Genomic DNA, 16455 nt, shown 5'->3' with positions numbered 1-16455 from the left:
GAAGTGGGAAGAGATAGTTGGGGGACCAAATGCAGCAAAGAGCCACCCGTCCCAAACCTGGACTGCCTGCAAGAGGACCAATGCTTCTGCACAAGGCACACAACCCTACCTCTGCAGGATCTGCAGGGTCTGCAGGCATATTCTGCTTACACATACACGAGAGGGGGATCCCTAATAAACCACAGGCCCACACATACATGAAGTTCATACATACATGTATTTGCTCACACAGCTCTAATATAAACACATGCTGTGGGAGTATGATTGTACTTCACACACACACATGCATCCTGTTCATGTTCTAAAATATGTAAGAGTGCTGGAATAAATAAAACCAACACATGCATACACACTCTGCTCCACACACACACTCAGACACACTTTGGTGCTGATAAGACTTCCCTAAATATTAGTGTTGAGTGGAGCGTTGATGGAGCCAGCTTAGTCCTGAGCCGTTCAGACAGTCTCTCTCTTATGACTCTTATTATTGTTATTACTATGATGACTCCGTCTTTCTGTGAGCGGGGATCCAACAAGCTGAGTTGGTAGTGACCCAGTTAGTGTGGGTGGTCCTCCAGCACCCTTAACTCATCAATCAACCAAACTGAACCCAATACAGGAACAAAGGGAGCCGGGGTGGCACCTTTTTCACCCTCTGAGACTCGTATCAGGGCGGCCTAGCAAAGACCTCTGAGAAACTTTAATACAGGGACAGGAGAAAGTCTCACGAAGCCAAACAAGACATCTGCAATGCTTACTGAAATTTAATTTACTCCATAAATTTGATTTTAAGAACAATTAAGCGGTTTAGTTGAAGTTTATGGGATGGATTGTGTTGTGCTTCTAACTTGTGGATCAAAAGAGTTTGGCTGCGACAAAATAAATCCTGCAGAAGCTGTCTGTGTGTTTTGAACGCTGCCTGGATATCAACAGATATTTAGGTTTCTCTACCTGCACTGTGTTTTTAAAGGTGACATATCATGAAAAATTGACTTTTTAATGGTTCTTTACCTGAAATATGTGTCCCTGGCATGTCTACAAACCCCCCGAGAATGAAAAAAATCCATTCTGCCCCTGTTCTGATTTCTCCACCTTTCTGTAAATGTGTGTGAAACGAGCCGTTTCAGACTTCCGTGTTTTTGTTACGTCACAACAATATCCGGTCTGTCACGGAGTCAGAGCTCGGAGCTTGTTCAGCCCATAGACTGTATAAAATAAATGTGTGCTAACAAGGAGCTTAGGAGGGAGGCATGCTAGTTGTAGGCTGTCTTAATAAACACAAAGGTCGGTTTTACTCCCCACGTCTGCAGATTTGAAGATCTAGTGGATGATTTTTATTTGTCATGGATAAGTGCTAGCGCTAATTAGCATAGCCACATAGCTATATGTTCATAGCTGTAGCTGTAGCTGTAGCTGTAGCTGTAGCTGTAGCTGTAGCTGTGTACCAAGACACACGTCGACATACTGACCAATAAAACAACAAGAAACACTAAATCTGTGACCAATCCTTCAGAAAGGTCCTGCTGCCTTTCTGGCAGAGGTCGGTTTTACTCCCCACGTCTGCAGATTTGAAGATCTAGTGGATGATTTTTATTTATCATGGATAAGTGCTAGCGCTAGTTAGCATAGCCACATAGCTACATGTTCGTAGCTGTGTACCAAGACACACGTCGACATACTGATAAATAAAACAACAAGAAACACTAAATCTGTGACCAATCCTTCAGAAAGGTCCTGCTACAGGCGCCTCTCCGTCAGGATCAGATTCAGAGGGTTGAAGTAACGTGATCTCTGAGCAGCCGTGTATATTCAGCCAACATGTAAACATTAGATCAACGTGCTGGAGAGCCGAGGCACATCCACTTCCGGAGGGGGCGTGGTCAGAGGGAAAACAGAGTGTTCTGAGGAGGACTGAAGAAGAGGACTTTTCAGGCAGACCAAAATCTGATTTCAAAGTGTTTTTTTGAGCATAAACTTTAAAGACATGTTTTGGGGACCTCTTAGACCAATATATATTGATGAAAAAAGCGTGATATGTCCCCTTTAACTTCTGCAACTAACAGAAATACACTTTGACCCAACTTAAAACACTTTCAGCACTTTACACCTTAAGATAAAGTCTCAGAGATGTTTCCTATTTGCTGCAAAAATGGGTGTTATTAATCTATTATTATATTATTTATTCATTTATCTATTATTTATTTATTCTAATAATTCTTATTATTTATTTCTATAATTATTATATTTATTGTAGTAGCTTTATTATCTCTCTCTTTCTGCATCTACACCATGAGTCTGGTTCTGCTCAAGGTTTCTGCCTGTTAATGGAAGTTTTTCCCAACACTGTCACTCGCTAAATGCTGACAAGCCTGTGCTCCAAGTGGATCAATGTTGAGTTGCAGTAAAAAGTATTTCATCAGGCTTTGGGTTAAAAATTTAAATACGTTAAGATTTTGTTTCACATGGGATTCAAACCCCGGCCTCCTGGATTAAGTCCTGCATGTTTGTCCACAGTACCTCCAATCAGCGTATGATTTATGCAGGATTTTGATCAGTTTTTGAATGTTTAAGTACAAAGACAGACGATAGAAAGCTACTTGGATGTATCTCTTCACATAAACTTGCTTTTAAACTCAGAGATGATGTTATTTTGATATTTCTGCGTTCTGTTCATTCGTCCAAATTGAAAGCACTGCCACATGTCTTCTATCAGACTCCCCCACAGCTCTGAATCTGAACCCTACTCTGAAATTATTCATTGTGTAACATTTTGTGGTGCAGAGATGTGGATGCTGGATTAAAACAGCAGCTAATGACGGTTTCTAACCATCCGTCACTGACACTGAGCTGCAAACACACGCATCATTCAACGCCACTCCGAGCCGAGCTGCTGCATATCAAAGCACAGATCTCTGTTTAATCATAAAGATGCTTTTGTGAGTATGTTGGTTGGAATTTTTGTAAAATGTCCAAAAAGAAATCAATCTTGTTTTACTGGCAGCAAAAAATCAGAGTGATGAAATGCTGACCTAGATCGTAGAGTTGGTACAGAGACTGAAAATGTTAATTTATCTGCTCTTTAAGGAAGATTAACACAACACGTGATGGAGAAGAGAGGAGTTTACATTTCCTGCCGGAGTTAGCTGATGTGTCTTTTCTCTGCAGCTCTTAAAAGCAATTAAAAAATCAGGAGGAGGGAAGATGTGAAATAAATTTGAGGCGTATTCTCTCCAGAAAATAAAACAAAAAAACAAAAATTTAAGAGCAAAGATTTAAAAACTAAAAAGATATTTATTTTATCAACAAAAAAAAAAAAAGTCTTACATCTTTATGAGCCATTAAAGGAAGAAAGACCCTCAGAAATTAAATGTTTTTTTCTATTGAGTAACTTTTAATGTCTGTAACCTCTGCACCAGGCAGGTGAGAGACTTGAGTATCACTGAAACCGTCTTTTTTTCCATTTTTAGAATGTGGTTTGTTTGATTCAGTCACAAAAAGTGAAAATAGAAAAGGTATTTGGGGCAAAATGGATCTAAAAATGGTGATACAAATAATAATATTCATAAAAATACACACAAAGAAATGTTTACTCTGATTAAAATAGCATGGATATGTGAGATATGAAGAAGAAGAAGAAGCATTTATGTAGAAGATTAAAAGTCAATATGTATCCTTACTCACTTTCTCATACACACAGATAATTTGACTCAGATCTAAAGTTTCTGACAGCAGTGCAAACATGAAAAAAAAACGGAAAGTGCAAAAGATAGAATGAAAATATTTCCCTATTTGTTCAGTGTTGAGTAAAATGTGCTTAAATTACGCTTCCAATGCTGCTACAATCATCTTTAAATACAAAAAAAATAAAAATCTTACATTTTTATGAGCCATTAAAGGAAGAAAGACCCTCAGAAATTAAATGTTTTTTTTCTTTTGAGTAACTTTTAATGTCTTTAACCTCTGCACCAGGCAGGTGAGAGACTTGAGTATCGCTGAAACCGTCTTTATTTCCATTTTTAGAATGTGGTTTGTTTGATTCAGTCCCAAAAAGTGAAAATAGAAAAGGTATTTGGGGCAAAATGGATCTAAAAATGGTGACATAATTAATAATAGTCATAAAAATACACACAAAGAAATGTTTACTCTGATTAAAATAGCATGGATATGTGAGACATGAAGAAGAAGCATTTACGTAGAAGATTAAAAGTCAATATGTATCCTTACTCACTTTCTCATACACACAGATAATTTGACTCAGATCTAAAGTTTCTGACAGCAGTGCAAACATGAATAAAACCTGAAAGTGCGAAAGATAGAATGAAAATATTTCCCTATTTGTTCAGTGTTGAGTAAAATGTGCTTAAATTACGCCTCCAATGCTGCTACAATCATCTTTAAATACGGCTAAACACCAAAATTAATAAAAACAGAAGTCATGCATCACATCACCTTCCCTCAGCCTTTCTGCAAACACTCTCAGAGACTACAGAGCTGCAGCAGATCCACCAGAGAAACTTTAAGTTCATCTTGGGGGCGGCAGTAGCTCAGTCCATAGGGACTTGGCTTGGGAACCGAAGGGTTGCTGGTTTGAGTCCCAGTATGGACGAAGTTTGGCAAGTGGACTGGTGGCTGGAGAGGTGCTGGTTCACCTGCCTGGGCACTGCCGAGGTGCCCTTGAGCAAGGCACCGAACCCCCAACTGCTCGGGGTGCGCTGGTTGATGGCAGTATCCTCACTCTGACATCTCTCCCTAAGCATGTTCACTGCATGTGTGTGCATTTGTATGTATATACCAAAACACTGTATGTGTAGCATGTCAAAAATAGCATGAGTGAAAAAATTGAATTTCCCCCCTGGGGATCAATAAAGTACCTTTCTTTCTGCTCAAACAGCTCATTTTGCAAACTTCAGCACATTTGAGGAAGCAACAAACTTCTCATGTCTGTTGTTCAAAGCAAGTGTTATCATTTTCCTGAAATAAGGTTATATGCAAAGAATATAAAGAATAAAATGCATTTTTTACATGCAAAAAATTAGTAATCTTTCAGTGACAAGGGCAGGGATTCATCTAACACAGAGAGGCTCGAGTCCTTGTCAAAGAGTTCACTGATTTGACACTCAGCTTTGAATCTTTGCTGCATGTTGTCCTCCCGCTCTCAATACTCTCCATGTTTCCTGCATCTTGTCATCAATAAAGACAAAAAAAGGTTCCTATAAAGTCTTAAAATGAATAATAAAGAAACTCTTTTAACAGGCTTGGAGTCCTTCTGGTGTCACGACTTCATTTGGAGTATTTTCTTTTAAGGTTTTGAGCATTTCTGATTTTGCATCGTTCATCCATCTGCAGTTGTTTCGCTTTCTGCAGCACGCTCTTTAACTTGCAGTCTGTTTCCATCGCTGCATGTTTTCTGGATACTTGCACATGTTTTAGAGTTTGCAGCTCTCCTTATCACAACTGTTGAGGTTTCTGCAGATCGGCTGCCACTGTAAATCTTTATGATAAGCTCCTCTGGTTTCATTTACAGAGGAGGACACATCTCAAACAGACTGTCTTCTGTGCAAAACAAACAGCATGCTTAGGATGTAAGGATTATAAAACAGCTGATTGAATTGTGTTTCAAAAAGTGCATGATCCGTGCGTTGTGATGTAAAACTGACCGCGATTCAAACATACATCTCCTCCTCTAACGACGTTGGACTTTTTGCCGTATAACGACACAATGACAGCGAGCTCTCTGCACCACAGACGGAGACAAAAGGTCCTGCTTCCACTTAAAAAAGAGGGATATTATGATAGGACATGATGCAAACACACACAGACAGCAGCATTGTCCCTGAGCGGAGACACACCGGGTTGTGTTGAGCGCTCGTCCACTCTCCATATGGCTTCAATGGAATTTATGTTGGGCAGGCACCAATAAGCCAAATCTAGTTAGCAACATTATATCATTGGAGCCAAATCTAATTTCAGCCTCAGTGTGTTTTAGTCGTCAGTGGCTCTCTCTCTCTCTCTCTCTCTTTCTCTCCCCTCCTCCATCCTCTGTTCTCTCTCTCTTTCTCTCTGTCCATCCGTCCATCTCTCTATGTGAGTGTCACCTGCCCTCCGAGCTGGCGACGCTGGGTCTCGGCCTTAGCGTGAGAGCCCCATTACCCTGACTGGAGGCTTTGTTTTCCCTGTGAATCTGTGAGAGCGTGCGTGTGTGTGTGTGTGTGTGTGTGTGTGTGTGTGTGTGTGTGTGTGTGTGTACGTGCTGGAGGAGAATGTCAGAGAGACGGTGATTTGTTACATCAGCGAGCATTCCTGCTCTGGGATCCTGTGAGTGTGTGAGCGCAGACACATATTGAGGGGGGAAAAAATATCCTGTTTGTTTCTGCGTTTCCGTCCGAATCTGTTTACACGAAATTATTACGCCGCAAATAGTTTCTGAAGATGATGAATCGCCGTGGAGGCGCATAAATAATGACATAGGCGCGGTTGAAAGGGATTGTATATAAAAGTTTGAAAAGCTTGCAGAGATTTCACTCAACAGTTGCAGGGAAACACACGACAGGGAAATTGATGAAGGGAATGTGTGTATGAGTGAGGTAAGAGTGTGTAACAGTGTGTGTGTGTGTGTGTGTGTGTGTGTGTGTGTGTGTGTGTGTGTTTGCAATCAAGTTCAAGGTCTGTGTTGTGTGTCGAAGCGCCAGGGCCGCTGCTCCGAGCGAATGGAGACACTGAGCAAGATACCATCTGCCTCTGCCCATCTCACGCCAAGAAAGACACACACACACACACACACACACACACACACACACACACACACACACACACACACACACACACACACACACACACACACACACACAGATCCAGACGGTCTTTAAACGCACCATCTACAGCTCCATTCACAGCGGAAACACTTCAAGTGCTCACATATTTACATGGAAATCTCAGCGACTGTGAGTAATTAATTAAAGGCTGCAACTCCAGTAAGAGACAAACTGTCACATCAGTCCACGTGGAGCATTTTATTTTAGATCATACATGTTGGGAACGTCACGCAGAGGGAATCAGATCTCAGGATTCAGGGCCAGGAGGACGTTTAAAGCTTCTGCTCTGTATTTCGGTGAGCTTCGGTTGTTAGTTGCTTCTCATTCACGTTTAAGTTTCAGTTCTTCCCGACACACACACTGTCACAGCTGTCTCTGGTAACAGCACAGACCTCATATCTGTGTCACTGACGATGACTCAGACTCCACAGACACAGAGTTTCCTGAAAACTCCTCTGGATTATCTGTCTTTCCTCTCAAACCCCTTCTTTCTGCTCCAGACTGTTCACAAAGTACAGTCACACAACCCGCAAACTCCTCACTCGGGTGAAAACACTTCATTTCAAACCGATGTGTCTGGCTTCAGTAAATCCAGCTTTGGCCCGGGTGGTAGCCGACGACACGTCAGACCTTTCTGTTGGAGTAGGAAGCTTTTGAAAGCAGACACAAAATGTTATATCGCTCTCAAAGCCTCCAGACTCCACTGACAAAAGCACAGATTCTACCTCACAGAAGGCGGGAGTTGCTGGTCTACTGCTGCCTTGTTGTTGTTGTAGTAGTTGCTGTTGTGTGGCCTAAAATGATTAATACCAGACCTTTAGCAATATTGTGCAACCCTTTCGATGTAGCTAGTGGTTGGCAATAAAGGACTCTGACGCTTACACGTCAGTTTGCAGTGGTGGACAAAGTACACAGCTTCATTACTTTAGTCAAAGTATAGATCCTCCAGGTCAAATATTACACCAACACAAGTGAAAGTTGTTCTGTCAGATTGTTATTTGAGTTAAAGTACTGGAGGACCTGATTTTAAAAATACTTAAGTATTCAAAGTACTTTTTTAAAATATCTCTAAACAATGTATTTTCACAATACATGAGTGCAGTCAAGAATACATAGGAGTACATTCAGTTACATTCTGTTCATTTAGAAACCATTACTTGAAATCTGTAAAAACTATACCATGGACTAAAAACAGACACTAAGTTACTCCAAGCACAGACACCTTAGTTTGAAATGTTCATCTGGAATGAAACAAACGTTCTGTAGCTCAACACGCTCTCTCAGGTTGGACTGTGAATGTTTGTTTGTTTGGGCAGAGTGGGAAACAGGGAGAACATTTCAAACCATACGTATCATTCTTCATTTCAAAAACCTCTAACACGGGCTGAAGATATGACCATGGGTGCTCAGGTGGAGAATTATAGCCATCATTACCACCTCTACATGAACAGCCTGATTTGAGTGAAATCTGCTCTGTGTTTGATATACAGGTACGACTAAACCACTGAGACAAACAGAACCACACAAACACAGTTTACCATCTTAGGATCAGATTTCAGAAAAGAGAAGGACATTCATGAGCTGACCTCAAAGCTAAAGTAGTGAGTAACTAGAGCACTGATAGGAATGTAGTGGAGTAAAAGTAATAAATTACCCCCCCAAAAATGATACTCAAGTAAAGTACAGAAACTCAAAAAATGTACTTCAGTACATTTACTCTGTTACTGTCCACCACTGTCAGGTTGTTGCAATTGTTTACAGTTCAACTTGATATATACAACATGATAATAAACGAAGCGGACCTACGATATTTTTTATTGTCATGTGTCAATCTTAAATCTTTACAGACTGAAAAAGATGTAAGTCTAACCTCACAAATTAAAGGTACAGTGTTTTATATTTAAAGGTGCAGTGTGTTACATTTAAAGGTGCAGTGTGTTATATTTAAAGATACAATGTGTAGTATTTAAAAGTGCAGTGTTACATTTAAAGGTACAATGTGCAGTACTTAAAGGTGGAGTGTGTTATATTTAAAGGTACAGTGTGTTCTATTTTAAGGTGCAGTGTGTTATATTTAAAGGTACAGTGTGTTATATTTCAAGGTGTAGTGTGTTATATTTAAAGGTACAGTGTGTTATATTTAAAGGTGCAGTGTGTTATATTTAAAGGTGTAGTGTGTTATATTGAAAGGTACAGTATGTTATATTTAAAGGTGCAGTGTGTTGTATTCAAAGGTACAGTGTGTTATATTTAAAGGTGCAGTGTGTTATATTTCAAGGTGTAGTGTGTTATATTTAAAGGTAAAGTGTGTTACATTTAAAGGTGCAGTGTGTTATATTGAAAGGTACAGTGTGTTGTATTCAAAGGTACAGTATGTTATATTTAAAGGTACAGTATGTTATATTTAAAGGTACAGTATGTTATATTTAAAGGTGCAGTGTGTTATATTGAAAGGTACAGTATGTTATATTTAAAGGTGCAGTGTGTTATATTTAAAGGTACAGTGTGTTATATTTAAAGGTGCAGTGTGTTATATTTAAAGGTGCAGTGTGTTATATTGAAAGGTGCAGCGTGTTATATTTAAAGGTGTAGTGTGTTATATTTAAAGGTGTAGTGTGTTATATTTAAAGGTGTAGTGTGTTATATTTAAAGGTGCAGTGTGTTATATTTAAAGGTGCAGTGTGTTATATTTAAAGGTACAGTGTGTTGTATTTAAAGGTGCAGTGTGTTATATTTAAAGGTGTAGTGTGTTATATTTAAAGGTACAGTGTGTTATATTTAAAGGTGCAGTGTGTTATATTTAAAGGTGCAGTGTGTTATATTTAAAGGTGCAGTATGTTATATTTAAAGGTGTAGTGTGTTATATTTAAAGGTACAGTGTGTTATATTTAAAGGTGCAGTGTGTTATATTTAAAGGTACAGTGTGTTATATTTCAAGGTACAGTGTGTTATATTAAAAGGTACAGTGTGTTATATTTCAAGGTACAGTGTGTTATATTTCAAGGTACAGTGTGTTATATTTAAAGGTGCAGTGTGTTATATTTAAAGGTACAGTGTGTTATATTTAAAGGTGCAGTGTGTTATATTTAAAGGTACAGTGTGTTATATTTAAAGGTGCAGTGTGTTATATTTAAAGGTACAGTATGTTATATTTAAAGGTGCAGTGTGTTATATTGAAAGGTACAGTATGTTATATTTAAAGGTGCAGTGTGTTATATTTAAAGGTACAGTGTGTTATATTTAAAGGTGCAGTGTGTTATATTTAAAGGTACAGTGTGTTATATTTAAAGGTGTAGTGTGTTATATTTAAAGGTGCAGTGTGTTATATTGAAAGGTGCAGCGTGTTATATTTAAAGGTGTAGTGTGTTATATTTAAAGGTGTAGTGTGTTATATTTAAAGGTACAGTGTGTTATATTTAAAGGTGCAGCGTGTTATATTTAAAGGTGTAGTGTGTTATATTTAAAGGTGTAGTGTGTTATATTTAAAGGTGTAGTGTGTTATATTTAAAGGTGCAGTGTGTTATATTTAAAGGTGCAGTGTGTTATATTTAAAGGTACAGTGTGTTGTATTTAAAGGTGCAGTGTGTTATATTTAAAGGTACAGTGTTATATTTAAAGGTGCAGTGTGTTATATTTAAAGGTACAGTATGTTATATTTAAAGGTGCAGTGTGTTATATTTCAAGGTGTAGTGTGTTATATTTAAAGGTGCAGTGTGTTATATTTAAAGGTACAGTGTGTTATATTTCAAGGTGTAGTGTGTTATATTTAAAGGTACAGTGTTATATTTAAAGGTGCAGTGTGTTATATTTAAAGGTACAGTGTTATATTTAAAGGTGCAGTGTGTTACATTTAAAGGTACAGTGTGTTATATTTAAAGGTGCAGTGTGTTATATTTAAAGGTACAGTGTGTTGTATTTAAAGGGTGCAGTGTGTTATATTTAAAGGTACAGTATGTTATATTTAAAGGTGCAGTGTGTTATATTTAAAGGTACAGTGTGTTGTATTCAAAGGTGCAGTGTGTAGTATTTAAATATTACCCACTGTAGCTTTAAAGATGTAAGAGTACAATTCTTCAAACACAGTGAGATTATATATTTAACCTGGAGGTTTAAAACCCCAGAGATCTCCTTACACACTGATTTGTTCCTGATTTAACAGGAATCCACAATACTGACCGGATCCGGTCGTTTCTCGTCCTCCATCAAACCATCTCCTGACCATCAATGTCACTCTCCTCTTACAGCAAACACAGGAGCCGTCCTTTGTGTTACAGTGCAGAAGTGCTGTGCTATTAGATTAGCCCTCAGAGACTGAAGCCTCACTGTCTGTATGAGGGGACGGAGGAACCAACAAGTCCATCACATTCCCTGTGGATGATGTCTTCAGCGTGGCTCGCGGCGCAGGAGGCAGAGTGTGTCAGGGGTGTATTTTGATGTAATGTGATCAGTAATGAATTTTGTGTTGCATTAGAGGGGCGGAGGGAGGGATGAGATGCTATATGATGGAGCAGAGGGGGGGCAAGAAGGACAAGAGGCGACTGACTACGAGTGTCCGGGAGTCTCCAACATGTAATCTAATGAAGGAACACAGAGGAGGAGGAGGGGGGCAGTAAAAAAGAGTGATGAGGAGACAGAGAAAAGAGAGAGAGAAAGGCTACAAATGAGGTTAAATCCTTGAGGAGAGAAGGAGAAGGAAAGAGGGGACTGGGCTGGAGATGGCCGGGGATGGTTTGAGGGGGGTGATAGTCGATGCTAAATCCATTAGGGCCTTGTGACCCCCCACTCCCCTACCCCGACACCCTCCCCAACCCTGTGGCTGTGTCTGAGGAGCTACACCCCCATACACACACACACACACTCACACTCACACACACACACACATTTAAATCAAAGGAACTCTTGTTCACTTAAGGAGGGGGGAAAGAAAGAGGGAGCACTGCCGCTTCCTAAACGAGTTAACCATTTGGACTGTCAGGGCCAACGGCATGTCTGCTGCAGGCACACACACACACACACACACACACACACACACACACACACACACACACACACACACACACACACACACACACACACACACATATGCAGGCAGGAAGCCTTAAAGTAAGTAATGTGCAGATATGCCAAAGCTACACAATGTGAGACAACCAGAACATCCTCACAGCGGTGGGCTCATCCATCACTGTATCTTTACCTGGCAGCAGTGCATGCTGGGTAATGCCACAGTGAGGAAGCCTGGCTACCTAACGAGACATTTATCTGCACAGGAAACATGAATTATTAGATCTGTAGTGAGTTAGAGAGAAACAGTGACCCGGGTTATCTGTGATGAGAGCTTTTTTGGGTCTGTTTGATACGATTTAGCTGTTTGAGAGGAAACTAACAGGAACGTTATCATGCAGTTTAGTCCCACTCCATAACTCCATATCAACCTAAAAGTCAAAGTGTTTACATGTAAGATGCATGCACAGGTATTAAACATTTACAGTCAACTTCTGTCTCTGTATCTAAATCCTGTCGTCACTTCCTAACGTTTCATTCTGATCTGATCGACAACAGACGTTAATCGGCAACCTGCCGGCCATTTTTAAGCCTCCTCTCCATGCAGGATTTTGAGTTCCAACAAAACACAACAAAACAGTAGAGACACCCTCAGCTTAGATGCATCTTGTGAAGACTTCTAAGGGTCTTTAATGGAAGCACGGAATAGAAATGTACAAAGTCAAAGCATGAGGATCCAAACATGTCGTTATCTCCGTTGTGCATTTGAGCTTTTCGTGCTCTGGCTGCACTGCATGAGAGCTACAGAAGCATCCAGATACACCTGAGACTGAATGCAATCAACCGGCATCACTCAAGAGCCACGCTTTCTTTTCGACAAAGTTATAAGTCTGATCATGAATCCGGAACTATTCTGCACACAAAAGCGTTGGTATTCCAGCAGGCTAATCTGGAGCTAGCCTGTTGCAGTGTGCAGGTGTCAGATGTCACGTTACATCTTGAGGCAACAGATGCTCGCCGTACACATTGCATCTGTCAAATACGCTTCTGTTTCATCGTGCAACCAAACTTAAATACTATCAACTGAGCACAAGAAATGCTTGACACAGGGAAGAGTATAGTCTCAATAAGCTACCCATGGTTGCACTTGCAGAAAGACAGGACAACACAAGATAAAGCACTACATTTCAACCTTGGATATAGGTATTTAGTTTAAAGCTTCTTCAACAAGTTGTGTCGCTTGTTTTTCCTCCAACTTCCAACTTCATTCAGGTCACACAGGTAACTCTGCACCCACCCTTCATGGATTAACCTCTCCTTGTTTATGTCTATGTGTGCAGCAGGGGCGAAAGTCGCTCTCGGGCCGTTAGCGCCCCCAAGAAAGAAACAATGCTAACATACTAATTGAAATAAATTTAATCTGAAATCAGCAAGAAAGCATATTTATCTATGTCCATGCTTGGGTCTGTGAATGAATGCATGTAGAGGTGAGTGTGATTCAGTGTTGCACATTCTCCACCCACCTGTAGCAGATCCCACTATGTCCCTGGACGGGGACTCGGACATGGCGTCGGCCAGTCTCTCCCGCAGCCCTTCATCTGTCGCGTCGGCTGACCCGATATTGTGTCGCGGGATGCCGAAGCTCTCAGGCCAGCTTCCACAGACTTCCAGCAGGGTCACGCCGCGCCCGTCAAACGCACCTGCAAAGACAAAGAACAAACAGAGAAGTTAAAGATGGAGGCTGGGAGAGATGATGATTCATCAGCTGTCTGTTAGGACTCATTCAAACATCGGTATATGTATGATCCATTTCAGAATCAGAATCAGAAATACTTTATTTATCCCGGGGAGGGGAATTCAGGCATTACAGAGCTCTTGTAAACAGTATGTAAGAAAGTTAGATATTAATAGAAAAAGGAATAAAATAAGATATAAATACAAATAAAATAAAATACAAATAAAGTGGTTAAAGAGTGGTGCAGGCATCTTAAAGTCTCAAGAACCTGTGACCTTGTTCTTTAGTTTCCAAACATTTAGATACTGAGCATGGAAGAATATTGTCCAAATTTAACATTTTTTAGGTGGGAAATGAGAGGAGCAGTCAATATCCATGAAAACAGACTAATTGCAAAACAAACTAATTGTAGCAACTAAAAACTTATAAGCAATCAAAAAAGGACATTTAAAGGTCTTGGATTTGAATTTTTTTGTTGTCTGAGAAGCCGTTAAAAGGTTTAAATTAGAATTGCATGCAAAAGACATGCATAAAATATGTTGTGCTATATATATATTTGCAAACATCTGATCCTTTTGCAGGCACGGTAAAGCTTTAAATATAGTCTTTATAAGCAGATGAACACTCTTCAAAACAGTTACATTAAAGGTATAATCAGTCATTTCAGATCAAGTTTCCCTCAGTTTATAACACTCTTTACTTTTTGAACCTTGTTTTTGCACGTTAAAAAAAACATATCCCAAACTTTCCTGCAGCCCCACAGTGTAAATTAATTCACTACACACAAGTTCTGCTGAAGTTCAGCAGATCAGCTGGTTAAAAGTCACAAACACACACACTGACATGCACACACACAACAAACAACGTGTCAGCACAACACAATCTTCATGCCTGTCAAACCAAATCCACACAGACCTACACTGCACCTTAATCTCTCTCCTCTCTGTCTGTCGTAATTTCTGCAATCAGAGAGATCTTGTGCTCTGGAGCCAGAAAGTCTGCAACCTGTTTCTGAGTGTGTGTGTATGTGTCTGTGTGTGTGTGTGTGTTTACATGTGACAGGCCAGTGAGGCAGGCAGGCATGCAGACACTTAAACAACTGGTTTATTCTATTAGTGTGTTCATTTGACGTGGTCACTGTGCCTGCCAGCACGGAGAGGTGATAACAGCTGCAGAAAGAGGAGATGTAGCCGTGATGTGAGGAAACTGCTCCTGAGACTGAATCCACACAAACACATGATTTCAGCTTATCATCATCATCGGCTCGATTCTGCATCTCTGCGCCCGTTAACATCCAGGTTATATGTGACGGAGAGTCAAACAGGCGCACAATCTCTCTACACTTCATCAGTTTGTTCACTGGTGGGAAATTCTTCTGAAGTGTTGAATCAAATCTTTGAGAGAAGATTTAACATTCGAGGAAACACAAGGACACAGAATAAGAGCTGAGGAGGAAGTGAGAACAAACGTCACACTTCAACAGCTCCCATGCTTTCTTGAATTATCTATCCCGCAAGAGGCAACCGTGAAGACAAAGCAGAAGTGCCAAAAAAGAAATGCAGTTCCTCGGGTGTCCACTAGAGGCAGTCTCAAAAAGCCCAAAGGTACTCCATTGGAGCCAACATTGAAATTCACATCTTTCCAGCTGAATTATATATTTTAACAGTGTGATGTATAAACAAATTGAGGTTACTCTATGAGGAAATCTCTGGCTGATTTGGAAGTGTTAAAAACTGCAGTTCCACAAGTGTCCATTAAAGGCTGGTTACCAGAAACCACATACACACCCATTCAAAAGAGACGATCTTTACAGCAGAAATAAACATGTTTAAAGTCTGGTTAAAAAAATGGGTTGAGTCTGAATAGCTAATTTCTCTATCTGCAGACTCTGTACGGGGTGAATTTGATCAGGACGCGGCAGTTTCAAAGATATTAAGATGACAAGTTTTGCATAATAAGAGGCAAAGCTGACTTGATTGACAGGCGGGAACACTGTAGCTGTTAGCGAGGAGGCTCAAAGCCCGCCTCTCTAGCTCACACTAGGTCGACAGAAGTTGAGTTCAGCTTTGCCAATATGGCACCCTCCGACGATCGGCTTCAAAACAGATGGGTGTCGTCACCCCCAGTGTCATGGAGGGGAATTTTTTCATTACACATTTGTCACAATAAAATAAAATAAAATAAAATAAAGGGAGGATGCTAGTTTAAATTGCACATCCCAGTTAAAGTCTGCAAAGTGGACGGCCTGGGTTCACTTCCAACCTGCATGCCACTCTCTGCTTTGTCTTCCTCGTTCCATCCTATCCTCGGTCCTACCTACAACCCCAAAATAAAAAACAAAGTCTAGTTACAGGAAATTTGCGTAATGACATGCACGTCTGGGTTGACGACAGGTGGGTGTAGTAGCGGCTTGCAAGGAGGCTTAAAGCTTGCACTAGTTCTACCTCTTCGCCTGTGCCTCGGTTTATCGTAAGCTAGGCTGAGTCAGCATTTCCAACATGACACTGAAACCAAAGGGTGATAGCGTTGAGATGAGCGGTAGTAAGCCTTATATTTGTCTGTTTCCATCTTTCTCTGAGAGTTGTGAACACTCTGAATCACTTCCTTCAAACACAGTGAATTCAGATCCTCCTGCCTGACATCATGAGTCTTAAAAGAGTTTCCTGTGCTCATGGAAACCTGTTATCTTCTCTCATTTGATCCGCCACAAGCGTTCAAATTAACAGTTTCATGCAGCAAATTAACTTCAGTAGGAAAATATCTACCAGGAAATATCACGCTGAATCTGAGTGATGACTCAGATCTGACCTAAAACTCAATGACTTCCTTTTTCCACAAGTGATCACGTGCTGCATTAAGTGTTGACCTCCTAACCTAAATGTTTGCAGCCTTGCTGAATCGCAGAAC

At 40.2% G+C, this 16455-nt stretch overlaps 1 protein-coding gene across 3 annotated transcripts in view; it reads right to left on the bottom strand.

Annotated features, from left to right (window-relative positions):
* bcas3 (BCAS3 microtubule associated cell migration factor) overlaps positions 1-16455 on the bottom strand; it is a 473019-nt gene that overhangs the window by 35848 nt on the left and 420716 nt on the right. For all 3 annotated transcript variants that reach the window (XM_034701109.1, XM_034701111.1, XM_034701110.1), the window contains exon 23: positions 13337-13513. In XM_034701109.1, coding sequence (XP_034557000.1) covers positions 13337-13513 — 177 coding nt within the window. The remainder of the gene's footprint in view (positions 1-13336; positions 13514-16455) is intronic.

The sequence above is a fragment of the Notolabrus celidotus genome, chromosome 14 (genome assembly GCF_009762535.1).
Source record: "Notolabrus celidotus isolate fNotCel1 chromosome 14, fNotCel1.pri, whole genome shotgun sequence".
Classification (NCBI taxonomy): domain Eukaryota; kingdom Metazoa; phylum Chordata; class Actinopteri; order Labriformes; family Labridae; genus Notolabrus; species Notolabrus celidotus.
This window is presented reverse-complemented; position numbering and strand designations above follow the sequence as displayed.